This window comes from Pyrgilauda ruficollis, unplaced genomic scaffold (assembly GCF_017590135.1).
Source record: "Pyrgilauda ruficollis isolate IOZ18807 unplaced genomic scaffold, ASM1759013v1 scaffold243, whole genome shotgun sequence".
NCBI classification, from domain to species: Eukaryota; Metazoa; Chordata; class Aves; order Passeriformes; family Passeridae; genus Pyrgilauda; species Pyrgilauda ruficollis.
Window position 1 is genome coordinate 248,052 of NW_024523745.1, and position 13,718 is coordinate 261,769.

Here is a 13,718-nt window from a genome sequence, read left to right on the forward strand (position 1 = left end):
CGAGGGGATGAGGGGGCTGGGGGGGGTCAGGCAGCAGCGAGGGGGGGGCCCTCCCTGGTTGCTCGGGCACTGGAATTACTTTAATTTCTCGTTTTAGCTTTAAAATGTTCTTGCGGGGGGGATAAAGCTGAGCTAAAATGTAGGGTCTGGGGGTGTCCGGGGGGGGCGGAAGGCGGGAAGGAGATGCAGGAGTTCCCTCTCGGGCTGTAAACGCCGGAAGGATCCGACTGTACCGCGAATCCAACAAAAAAAAAACAAGTGTATTTTTGTATTTTAATAAATATTGTTCCAAATTTGTAACGCTGAGTGCCCGAGGGGTTAAACGGGGGCGCTCGGGGGGGGCCGCGGGGGGCCCCCCCTCCCCGACAGCCTGAAAGGGGTTTTTTGTCCTCTCAGCAGGAAAAGCTTTGGAAAAATCGCGGAGCGGGAAAGGGAGATGGAGGGAGAGGATGGAGGAGGGGAGGGGGAGAGGAGAACTGGGGGTGACAAGAACTCTGTGGGACCCCGGAATGGGGCTGGGGGGGTTGGGGGTCACCCCCCAGCCTGGGGGTTCCCGGCTGGAATTGGGATTGGAGGGAGGGAGGAGGGATAGGGATCAATTAGGGGCGTTGCCCCTGCCCGGGAGGGACAGGGGGACAGTGGGACCCCCCCTCTGAGGGGACAGCGGGATCCCCCTTTCTGTGGAACGGGGACACTTTGAGGGGACACCAGGAGCCTCAGCTGTGTGGGGACAGTGGGACATCCAGCCTGGACACCAGGTGCCACCCTCAGGACACGGGGTGTGCTGGGCGCTGGTGGTGGGGACACAGGGACACAGGGACAGGGACACAGAGTGTCCCTGTGGCAGTGGGGACACAGGGACCCTGGATGGCACCAGTGTCCCCAAGGTGCCACCTCCACCCCAGTGCCAGGGGCAGTGCCACCACCCCCGTGCCACCACCACACCCGGGGGGCTGAGCCCCCCCCCCAGTCACCACGGAGCTGTCAGGGTTCAGTGTTGGGATTTGGGGGATTTTTAGGATTTTTGCTATTTTTGGCGGATCCGGGTCAGTTTTTCCCAAAACCATATTCCTGCTTTTCCCTTTATTCCTGAATTTTCCCACCCAGGCCAATCTGGGAATGCCAACACCTCCTGCTCATCCTGGGGGATGAACTCCCCCTCCTCCCTGTGCAGGGGACAGACAGGAGTGATCCCAAAAATCCTGGGAATGCCACAGGGACAGGGACAGGGACAGGGACACAGGGACACAGGGACAGGGACACAGGGACAAGGGACAGAGGGACAAGGGACACAGGGACAGGGACACAGGGACACAGGGACAGGGACACGGAGTGTCCCTGTGGCAGTGGGGACACAGGGACCCTGGATGGCACCAGTGTCCCCAAGGTGCCACCTCCACCCCAGTGCCAGGGGCAGTGCCACCACCCCCGTGCCACCACCACACCCGGGGGGCTGAGCCCCCCCCCAGTTACCACGGAGCTGTCAGGGTTCAGTGTTGGGATTTGGGGGATTTTTAGGATTTTTGCTATTTTTGGCGGATCCGGGTCAGTTTTTCCCAAAACCATATTCCTGCTTTTCCCTTTATTCCTGAATTTTCCCACCCAGGCCAATCTGGGAATGCCAACACCTCCTGCTCATCCTGGGGGATGAACTCCCCCTCCTCCCTGTGCAGGGGACAGACAGGAGTGATCCCAAAAATCCTGGGAATGCTGAAGGGGGCTGGAGGGATTTATGGATTTTATTAGCGCTGATTTTAGCCCAAAATTAGAGCAGCTTAGTCCATCATCATCATCATCATCATCATTATCCCATCCTCATCCTCATCCCATCTGTATCCTTATCCTCCTCCTCATCCTCAGCCTCATCCCCATCCCCATCCCATCCCATCCCATCCCATCCCATCCCCAAACCCCTCTGGTTCTGGACCCCCCCAGCTCCCACTCCCAGGAATTCCATCCTATCCATCTTGCTAAGGATAATTCCCCCAGGATCCCCGGCCGCCGGAGCACCCCCAGGTCTTTCCCTGGAATGATTCCTTCAGAGCCGGGTGGGAACCAGGGCCTGGGATGTGGGGAAAGGCAAATACTGACAAATTAAATCCAGGGATTTTTAGGGAATGTCAGGGAAGCCCCCATGGCAGAGGGATTTGGAGTTCTGCTCGTGCCGCCCCCGGCATCGGTGGCTCCGGAGGGAGCTGGGATGGGGTGGGATGGGGTGGGATGTGGGACCGTGCAATGGGACACAGTGAGTGCTCCAAGCACAGGGCTGGGATCAGCCCTGGGATCGGGACCAGTGTCGGGATTGACCCTGGGATCAGGGTTGGGATTGGTGCTGGGATTGGAGTTGGGATCAGGCTGGGATTAGGATTGGGATCAGTGCTGGGATCAGGCTGGGATTGGGGCTGGGATCAGTGCTGGGATCAGGCTGGGATTAGGGCTGGGATTAGGACTGGGATCAGTGCTGGGATCAGGGCAGCACTGACCCACTGGGAATTCACAGCTCCAGCGGACAAAAAGCACTGGAACATGTGGGGGGGCCGGGGCAGTTTCCCGGCATTCCCGGAGGATCAGCAGCTCCTGCTGGATCAGCACAGCCTCGGAGGAGCCGAGGGGCACCCGGGGGTCCCCTGGGCCCTTCCCGGGCGCTCCGGGAGCCGCGATCCCGCCGGAGCATCCAGCACCCCCTGCTCCCCACGCTGCGGGGCCGGTTCGTCAGCGGCGGCTCCGGGCCCGTGAGTCAGCAGCAGCCGGAGCCGCCGGATAAAAATATCCCACGGCTGTGGGGGTGGGCAGGGACTCGGCTGCCGGCGGGAACGCGGCCGGGGCCACCGTGGGAACCGTGGGGACCCGTGCGGGGACCCGCAGCCGGAGCCAGGAATTGGCCTGGGCGGCATCCCGGCTTCCCACGGCCTCCCTGCCACGGCATTCCTGCCCTGCATCCCGACTCCTGCCCTGCATTCATCCCCAATTCCCGCCCTCCATCCCTGACTCCTGCCCTGCACCCCCGACTCCTGCCCTCCATCCCCAATTCCTGCCCTCCATCACCAACTCCTGTCCTGCACCCCCAACTCCTGCCCTGCACCCCCAATTCCTGCCCTGCACCCCCAATTCCTGCCCTGCACCCCCGACTCCTGCCCTCCATCCCTGACTCCTGCCCTGCATCCCCTATTCCTGCCCTGCATCCCCAATTCCTGCCCTCCATCCCCAGATCCTGCCCTGCACCCCCAGCTCCACGTTCCTGGGCAGCAGCCCATCTTCCCACGGCCTCCCCACGACATTCCCGGGAAGCATCCTGGCTCCCACGTGTCCTCCCTGCCACAGCATTCCTGGGAAGCAGCTCGGGCTCCATCTGGCCTCCCTGCCACGGCGTTCCTGGGCAGGTGCAGCGCGGAGCCTCCGGAATGTGCCGAGGCAGCGGAGCGAAGCCCTTGGGATGCGGGTCAGCAATTCCCGGCAGCGCGAGATGCTGAGCAGGGAGGGGGACGACTGCAGTGTCCCCGTGTCCCTGTACTCCCGTGTCCCTGTTTCGCCATGTTCCTGTATCCCTGCACCCCTGCATCCCTGTGTCCTCGTGTCCCTGTTTCTCCACGTTCCTGTATCCCTACACCCCTGTAGGGATGTGTCCCTGTGTCCTCCTGTCCCTGTCCTCCTTTGTCCCTGTTTCTCCTCATTTCTGTATCCCTACACCCCTCTGTCCTCCTGTCCCTGTGTTTCCATATCCTCAGGTCCCTGTATTCCCATGTCCTTGCATCCCTGTGCCCCTGTGCCCCTGCATTCCCACACCCCCGTTTCTCCCTATTCCCATGTCCCTGTGTCCCTGCACCCCCATGTCCCACATCCCCGTGTCCCTGCATTCCCGTGTCCCCACAGCCGGCACCACCTGCAGCTGCTGCCACATCTGGATCCACACCCACATTTGGATCCACGCCCACATCTGGATCCACCCCTGCACCTGGGTCTACAGCCACATCTGCACCCATGGCAACACCTGGATCCAGGGCCACAGCTGCCACCCTGCCCACACCCGGACCTGCAGCCACATCTGCATCCACAAACCACATCTGTATCCCTGCCCACAGCTGCATCCATGTCAGCATCTGCATCCCTGCCCACATCTGGATCCATGCCCAAAACTGCAGCTGTGCCCACATCTGCATCAACCGTGTCTGCAGCCACGGCCACATCTGGATCCATAAATCCCATCTGGATCCATAATTCCCATCTCTATCCATGCCCACATCTGCGCCAGTGCCAACATCTGGATGGGAGCATCAGTCCCTAAACTTTGGCTCAGCAGGACCATGACAGTCGGCGGGGGGGAAGGATCCGGTATCCACCTCGGAATTGTGAATCACACAAAAATTACCCAAAATGGGCCCCGAGCTCCGGAGCTGCAATCAGGGAAATCACAGGAGTTCCAGGGAATTTTAATATTCGGAGACGTTACCGGGAACAGGTTCAAACAGGGGGATCCATCCAGAATCCAACCCCACATCCATCCTGCACCTGCCCAGGGCACTCTCAGTGCCCCCTGGGATCTCCTGGAGTCTCCTGGAGTCTCCTGGGACCCCATCGTGACACCTTGGATCTCTCAGAAGTACCTGGGATCTCTCCATATCCCACAGGATACTCCTGGTATCCCCAGGATCTCTGGGTATAGCTCACCCTCCGGTCCCTCACAGCTGCTGCCCTCAGATCCCCCCGGATCCCCCCGGATCCTGGATCCCCCCGGATCCCCCCGACGCCCGGCTCCGGCCGTACCTCCCTCTGCATCACGAGCTCCTTGGTGAAGAGCGTGGCCTCCTCGCTGAAGGGCTCCCCCTCCTGCGCCAGCCCCGGCACGTTCCGGGCTCCCCGCGGGCACTCGATACCTGCGGGAAAACCGGGCAGCGTCAGGGCACCTGGGAACGGCACCTGGGAACGGCACCTGGGAATGGCAACCTGGGATGGCAACCTGGGAATGGCATCATGGGAATGGCACCTGGGAATGGCACCTGGGAACGGCACCTGGGAATGGCACCTGGGAACGGCACCTGGGAATGGCACCCTGGGAATGGCACCATGAGAATGGCATCCTGGGAATGGCACCATGGGAATGGCACCTGGGAATGGCACCTGGGAATGGCACCTGGGAATGGCACCTGGGAATGGCACCATGAGAATGGCATCCTGGGAATGGCACCTGGGAATGGCACCCTGGGAATGGCACCTGGGTATGGCATCCTGGGAATGGCAGCCTGGGAATGGCACCTGGGAATGGCACCTGAGAATGGCAGCCTGGGAAGGGCTGGGAGCGAAGGGGACACTGGAAACAAGGGAGGTGTGGGGAGCTCCGGGATGGTCTAGGGGTGGCATGGCTGGGGGACAGGCTGGGACAGGCTGGGACCAGCAGGGATGGGGACACAGGGAAAACAGGGATAGGGACATGGGGACAAACAGGGATGGGGACAGAGGGACAAAGGGATGGGGACACAGGGACACATGCAGGCCCCCACCCAGACCCCTCTGTCACAGCCGCTCCCCTGCCCCCGGGATCCCCCTGCCCTGGCTCAGAGCAGAGGGAAGTCCTGCAGTATTAATAATCATTTACATAATTTGCATAATGAATGAAGTGCTGGGAATACAGCTCCAAGCTGGAGCCACGAGTGAGGAGGTGCCACATCCCCAAGGCCACGTCAGTGTCACCAACACCCAGGGACACAAGGACACAGATCCTGCCTGGAGCAGCTGGGAGTGCCCAGAGCCCACCCTGAGGGACAATGTCCCTGTGCCACCAGGCCCCTCCCCATCCTCATCCTCATCCTCATCCCCATCCCCATCCTCATCCTCATCCCCCCCTCATCCCTGGCCCTGTTATATCCCCATCCCATCCCACTCATCCCAGTCCCCATTCCCAGGCCGTGCTGCCTCCAAGGGAAGCCATTTCCAGGGAATCCAGCAGGAGCTTCCCAGCCCTGTCCCTGGCCTTCACGGCACACGCATCCTCCGTCCCCAAAAATGGGGACGGAAAGGGGGATTTTTGGAAAAGGGGAATTCTGGGAAACACGGCAGAATGTGGGATGGGGAGCAGGAAATCCTGGGATCTTTGTTCATGATTTGGAGCCGTCAGGCACCCCCAAGACCTGGGATCACCCCAGGATTCTCCTTCCAGCACTGGGTGGGCTCTGGCACGGCTCTGATCCCAACCCTGGCTCTGATCCTGACCCAGCACTGATCCCAAATTTCTCCAGCAAGGAGCATCCCCCAGTGCCGCACTGGGAATGGGAATGAGGGGCTGGAGCTGCCCTTCCTCCTCCATGGAAGGGGCCAGGAAGGCTCATGGCCCACAATGGAATTTTTCCCCTCCAAGTAACAAGGGAAGAGCTGAGGAAGCAGCAGAATCCTTAAACTCCGCCAGCTCCCGGCTGCTCCGGGCTGGGATCCCGCTCCGGATCCTCTCCGGCCTCCGGCGCTTCCCAGGCCCACCTGAGGGAAGGTTCTGGAAAAGGGAAAGCTCCAAAGGCCGGGCTGGGCACTCTCATCCCCCAGGAATGCTGGCGGGAGCGGGGAGGGGACGCTTGGCACCCGGAAAAGTTCTCCAGCACTTTAAAAATAGCAGCTAATCCCGAATCCGCGGCTGTGCCGCGCTTCCCGGGAAGCCGTGACGGATTAATGAGGGATGCGGCTGCAAGTGCTGCAGCCACCGCGCTCCCCTGGGCTTCCCAGAGAGTTCCAGCACAATCCTGCCCAGCCAGGGCCCGGGCTGGGATGGAGGGGGCAGCCGTGGGGCTGCTCCCATCCCGGAATCAGCCCGCAGGGATGGGGGCGAGAATTCCGCAGCATCCCGGGGTACCCTGCGGCATCCTGAGCATCCCGAGGTATCCCTCAGCATCCCATGGACATTCCAGAGCATTCCTGGTACCCCGCAGCAGCCCTGGGATATCCTAAAGCATCCCAAGGCATCCCGGGGCATTCCACAGCATCCCAGAGTATCCCACAGCATTCCTGCAGGATCCTGCACCAGGATTCCAGGAGGAATTCCTCCCCAGCCCTCAGTGGGAACAGACAGAACAGATCTTTCAGGGAGAATCCCTTGGAGCAAGGACCCTTCCAGTCTTGATTCCAGGGATTTGAGCACTTTGCCCCCTCGCTGTGCCAGAGCCACAGCCGGGCCGGGATCTGGGATGGCTCCGGGCCGGGATCGGCTGTGCCGGGGCCGAGCGCCAGGGATTGATCTCCCGCAGGATTTATGGATTCTGGGAGCAGGGGAGGTGAGCTACAGGGAGGGGACACCCGGGAAGTGGGGCTGGAACGCCGAGGATCCGCTCCAGATCCTGGCAGGAGCAGCACTGGGACAGCCCCAGGTTGGGAATGCTCACACGGAAAAACTCCAGATTCCCATCCCCGCCTCCCAATCCCGCAGCTCCCAGGGAAAATTTTGGACCCCTTGGAGCCACTTGGCCACTCCAACATCCCCAGAGTTGCCCCCTCATCCCTCGGGAATTCTCCTGCTCCTAGCCCCCGCTCCGGGAAGGCGTCAGGCTCCGGAGTTTTGCCGGGAGAGAGGAATTCGGGATTAAACCGGCGCCTGTATTTGCACATATTTATAGTGCTCTGACGGATCTATTTTAGCTGGAAAGCCGGGATGAGCTCCCTCGGGAGCATCCCTGGAGTCACATTTTAAGGGACTTGGCATCTCTTTCTGGTGCTCATTTGCATTTGATATCCATAAAAAAGGCAGGCGTTGATAAAAGGCGGATATTTATCCTATTCCTGGCTTGGCAGAGGAGGGTTGGGAATGGCACCGAAGAAATCCAACAAAAAACAGGGAAAATAAAAGCCAGAAGGTCCCGCCAGGATCATGGGATTCTATGGGATGGGATGGTCTTGGGGATCCATCCCTTCTTGAACAGAGCAGGGTGGAGCAGGATTCCCAATGGAGCAGGAATTCCCGTGGAGCAGGACCATGGAGCAAGAATGCCAATGGAGCAGGGATTCCTGTGGCTCAGGGACCTCCAAAGAGGAGAACCATGGAGCAGGGATGCCCATGGAGCAGGGCTCCCACTCCCCTGTGGAGCAGGGATTGCAGCACCAGGGATCCCAGCACCACTGGGAGCAGGGAGGGAGCCCCCACTTCCCAAAGGCCCATCCCGGTGCCGGTGTCCACGGGGGACAGAGACAGGACACATTCCCAACTCCGGGAGCAAAGGGATGGACAAAGAACCACTGACTCCATCCCTGCTCCCCTCAGGAAAAACATTCCCTGTGAGGGAGCCACTCCCACCTTTCCCAGTGTTTGATCCTGGAACTGGATCCTTGAAACTCCAACAGAATTCTTCCCCATCCTCATCTCCATCCTCATCCTCACCCTATCCTCATGCCATTCCCATCTTCATCCCCACTCTCATTCTCATCCTCATCCTATCACCACTCCCACCCCCATTCCCATCCTCCTCCCCATCCTGCTCCTCATTCCCAATCCATCCTATCCCCATCCATATCCCCATCCCCATCCCCGTGTTCCCTCCCTTCTCCCCACTTTGTGCTTCCCTACCTGCTCCCAAGTTTTTTGGGTGGGATCACCCTTCCCAATCCCAACCTCGCCCACCTCTCCCAGCCTGACCCGAGGCAGCTCCAGCGTTAATTCCGACCCTTCATCCCGGGATGCCCCAGTCCAGGGAATGTTCTGCTGCTGATCCCGGAACCCAGCTGCACCGATCCTGGGATCCCAAGGTGCCAATCCCAGGAACCCCACAGTGCTGATCCTGGAACCCCCCGGTGCCAATCCCGGGATCCCAAGGTGCCAATCCCAGGAACCCCACAGTGCTGATCCTGGAACCCCCCGGTGCCAATCCCGGGATCCCAAGGTGCCAATCCCAGGAACCCCACAGTGCTGATCCTGGAACCCGGCGGTGCCAATCCTGGAATCCCATGGTGCTGATCCCAGAACCCCGCGGTGCCGATCCCGGGATCCCAAGGTGCCAGTCCCAGGAACTCCATGGGGCTGATCTCAGAACCCCACAGTGCTGATCCTGGGAACCCCACGGTGCCAATCCTGGAATCCCGCGGTGCCAATCCCGGGATCCCAAGGTGCCAATCCCAGGAACCCCACAGTGCTGATCTCAGAACCCCACAGTGCTGATCCTGGGAACCCCATGGTGCCAGTCCTGGAACCCCATGGTGCTGATCCTGGAACCCCACGGTGCCAATCCCGGGATCCCAAGGTGCCAATCCCAGGAACCCTACGGTGCTGATCTCAGAACCCCGCAGTGCTGATCCCAGAACCCTGCAGTGCCAATCCCGGGATCCCACAGCACAGATCCCAAAACCCCACAGTGTTGATCCCGGAAGCCCATGGTGCCGATCCTGGAACCCTGCTGTGCCAATCCCGGGATCCCAAGGTGCCAATCCCAGGAACCCCACGGTGCCAATCCCAGGATCCCAAGGTGCCAGTCCCAGGAACTCCATGGGGCTGATCTCAGAACCCCACAGTGCTGATCCTGGGAACCCCACGGTGCCGATCCTGGAACCCCGCGGTGCCAATCCCGGGATCCCAAGGTGCCAATCCCAGGAACCCCACAGTGCTGATCTCAGAACCCCACAGTGCTGATCCTGGGAACCCCATGGTGCCAATCCTGGAACCCCACGGTGCTGATCTCAGAACCCCACAGTGCTGATCCCGGAACCCGGCAGTGCCAATCCCAGAACCCCACAGCACCGACCCTGGGATCCCACAGTGCTGATCCCGGAACCCCACGGTGCCGATCCCGGGATCCCAAGGTGCCAGTCCCAGGAACTCCATGGGGCTGATCTCAGAACCCCACAGTGCTGATCCTGGGAACCCCACGGTGCCAATCCTGGAACCCCACGGTGCCAATCCTGGAACCCCGTGGCACCGATCCCGGGATCCCAAGGTGCCAATCCTGGAACCCCGCGGTGCCGATCCCGGGAACCCCACGGTGCCGATCCCGGAACCCCGCAGCAGCGATCCTGGGATCCCACAGCACGGACGCCGGCGATCCCAGAACCCGGCGGCGCCGGTCCCGGCTCACCTGCGAGCAGGAAGGTGATCAGGCAGGTTTCCTTGGGCAGGAAGAGCTTCAGGCGGGAGCCGCTGAACACGTATTCCACCACGGCCTCGGAGCGGCCGGCGCGCTGCAGGAACGGCAGGAACTGCTTCGCCTTCTGCGTGTCCTGCGGGAAAACGGGAATTCAGGGCGTTCCCTGGAATCCTGACCTGCGGGGACCGCTCCTTGTCCCCTGTGCGGCTGGGGTGTGACATTTGGGCACGGAGCTGAGCGCTTCCAGCTCGGGATGGGCCCTGCACCCCAAACACGGCCCAAATCTATCCCAAAATCCCAAACACATCCCAAATCACATCTCAAAATACATCCAAAAATCCCTAATACATCCCAAAACAAATCCAAAATCACATCTCAAAATACATCCAAAAATCCCTAATGCATCCCAAAACAAATCCCTAATACATCCCAAAACACATCCCAAATATATCCCAAATCCATCCCAAAATCACAAAAGTACTCTAAATCACATCCCAAATCACATATCAAAATACACCCAAAAATCCCAAATACATCCCAAAACAAATCCCTAACACATCCCAAATATATCCCAAAATGCATCCCAAATGCATCCCAAAAATATCCCAAAACACATCCCAAACATATCTCAAAATGCATCCAAAAATCCCAAACCCATCCCAAAATCCCAAAAATATCCCACAACACATCCCAAATACATCTCAAAACACATCCAAAAATCCCAAACAGATCCCAAAATAAATCCTAGATATATCCCAAAACACATCCCCAATCCTGCCAAAACACATCCAAAATTCATCCCTAAACCCATCCCCAAATCCATCCAAAATCCATCCCAAAACCCCAAATCCATCCCAAATCCGCCCCAAAGCCCATCCTTCCCCTCCCCACAGGGCAGCTGCCTGGATCAGCAGGACAGATCCAGCCCCATTTCCCCATTTCCCCCATCCCTAATGGAGCATCCCATCACTCCCCTTTCCCGGGATCCACCCCTCCCCACCCCAACACCGAAGGGCTCAAAAAAAATCCTTGAAAATGTCAATTAATTGAGGACAAGCTAACGAGCTCTGCTGGGAGGTGTGGGGATCCCCAGATTCCCTCAGCAGAGCCGGGCAATCCCGGATTCCCACTGGCATTCCAGTGTTGGCTCCTGCCAGCTGGTTCCCAGGCTAGGGGGCAGCTCCCGGTTTATTTATCCAAGGGAAAAAGGGGAAAACCCCACAGCAGCTCCCAAAACAACGGCGTGTGGGTTTCATCCCGCTGGATCCCCTGCGGAATTCCCGCCCATCCCGGGCCCCGAGGGGATCCTCACCCCGGAGATGTCGGCCACCCTGTGGATCGGCACCTCCTTCTTGCTGTGCAGCCCCTTCCCGTTCTTGATGGCCCTGGAGAGCGGAGGGAGCGCCGGGAATCAGCTCCTGCCGCAGCAGGAGGAGCTGCAGCCTCCCCTGGGCCCGGGGGACACCCAGACGGAGCATCCCAGCCCTGGAGTGAGGGCTTCCCAGGAGCCGGGATGGGGAATGCCGCACACGGAGCGCACTGAACGCAGGGAAAAGCAGCGGGAGGCTGGAGCTGCTGCCAGACCCACACCCGCATCCCTGTCTCGGCACAGGGATGCAGGGCTGGGACGTTCCCCTGGGATCTTCCCAAAGGATGCTCCCTCAGGATGAGGCCACCAAGCTCCCTGTCCCCACCTGGAGTGTCCCCTCCTGCTCCAGGGCCTGGCCTGGAGGGTTGGGAAAGGCCGGAGTGTGCCGGGATTCTGGCAGAGCCAATGGTGTGGGATGTGATTCCAGGCTCTCTGAAGAGCTGGGAATGCTGAATGGATCCCCCAGATTGCTCCAGGCCCTGCACCACAACCTCATCCCAAATCCCAGAGCATCCCATTCCTGCTGCTCCTGGCATTGTCCCAGACCTCCCAGCTCCTCTGCCTGCTGCCAGCACGATCCCAGATTTGGGATGTGCCAAAGCTCCCAATGGCACGGATGAGCCTCCTCTGGGATCAGGCAGGAACATCCAGCTCCTCCACCTGGGGATGTTCAGACTGAACCCCAGCCCTGGAGTGTGGCTCTGGCTCCAGGTGTCACATCCCAGCCCCGTATCCAGCTCCAGGTGTGACATCCCAGCCCCGTATCCAGCCCCAGGTGTGACATCCCAGCCCCGTATCCAGCCCCAGGTGTCACATCCCAGCCCCGTATGCAGCTCCAGGTGTCACATCCCAGCCCCGTATCCAGCTCCAGGTGCCAGATCCCAGCCCCGTATCCAGCCCCAGGTGTCACATCCCAGCCCCGTATCCAGCTCCAGGTGCCAGATCCCAGCCCTGTATCCCGGTATCCCGGTGCCCCCTCCGCAGCTCTGAGCTGCTGACTTCCTGCCAGGCTTCCCAAAAGGCACATTCCAGGCGTTGGGAAGGAGCCTCCGAGCAATCTGCCGGCCGCCCACCGCCCGGGCACGGCTGGGTGGAACGGGAGCAGCTTTCTCCGGATCGATCCGCCTTTTCCCGCAGCAGCCAGCGTGCCCGGGAAGGCGCCGCAGCCCCCTCCAAGCTGCTCTCCCGGCTCTCGGCATCGTGCCGGGATCTGCTGCCAGGGAGGAGCTGAGATCCCACCATTCCCGCCGGGCTCAGCCGCCACGGAGCCGCCTCCGGAGGGAGCGGGGCCGGGCAGGGAAGGGTGTCCATCGCCATTCCAGGGCCAGCAGGAGCGTGGGATGAGGGACGGGGACATGGGGAGAGCTCCCAGGGGTGGGAACAGCAATCCCTGTGGGCATGGGGGTCACCGGGATACGGGATCCCCGCGGGATCCTCTGCGTGGGGCTGAGCACACCTGGGTCTCGTGTACCTGAGCCGCGGCTGGGGACACACGGGCGCCCAGGGGACACGGCTGGGACGGACAGAGGGACACGGGCAGCGCTGCGCGGGAATCTCCTCGAGCGGCGGGGACGGGGCAGGGGACACGGGACACAGGATGTGGCAGGGAGAGCACAGGGGAGCCGGCACAGCCCCCGGCTGCCCCGGCCCCGCGCTCACCGGGCCTCGGCCGCCAGCAGCTCGTCGTAGTGCGCCGAGCGCTGGTCGTCGTCCTGCCGGTAGCGCAGCACCGTGGCCAGGCCCTTGCTGACCAGCGCCTCCGCGATGTTGCTGCGGGAACGGGGCCGGATCGGGGCGGGACCGGGGCCAGGGAGACCCCAGGCCCATCCCATCCCATCCCATCCCACCCCAGGCCCATCCCATCTCACCCCAATCCCATCCCATCCCAGACCCATCCCATCCCACCCCAATCCCATCCCATGGATCCCATCCCATGGATCCCAATCCCAATCCCAGCCCATCCCATACCACCTGGAAGCGCTCGTAGGAGGGGTCTCCGGGCTTGGGCGGGTCCATGACCATGGATCCCAATCCCATGGATCCCAATCCCAATCCCACGGATCCCAATCCCACGGATCCCAATCCCAATCCCATCCCATTCCATACCGCCTGGAAGCGCTCGTAGGAGGGGTCTCCGGGCTTGGGCGGGTCCATGACCACGTCCAGGACCATCTGTCCGGGCACGGGCGGGCACAGACGCACGGACACGAGCTTGGCCAGCTCCGCCTTCACCTCGGGGTGCAGGTTCACCACCTCCATGTAGCCGCCCCGCAGCCCGCACCTGCCGGCAGCCGGGATCGGGATCGGGA

General features: G+C 60.9%; 1 protein-coding gene across 1 annotated transcript in view; it reads right to left on the reverse strand.

The window, feature by feature from the left end:
• Positions 1-13,718, reverse strand: part of SND1 (staphylococcal nuclease and tudor domain containing 1) — an 81,161-nt gene that overhangs the window by 11,890 nt on the left and 55,553 nt on the right. Inside the window, exons 11-14 of the mRNA XM_041470265.1 lie at positions 13,069-13,179; positions 11,353-11,425; positions 10,032-10,173; positions 4,762-4,871 (exon numbers count right to left, since the gene is read on the reverse strand). Coding sequence (XP_041326199.1) covers positions 4,762-4,871; positions 10,032-10,173; positions 11,353-11,425; positions 13,069-13,179 — 436 coding nt within the window. The remainder of the gene's footprint in view (positions 1-4,761; positions 4,872-10,031; positions 10,174-11,352; positions 11,426-13,068; positions 13,180-13,718) is intronic.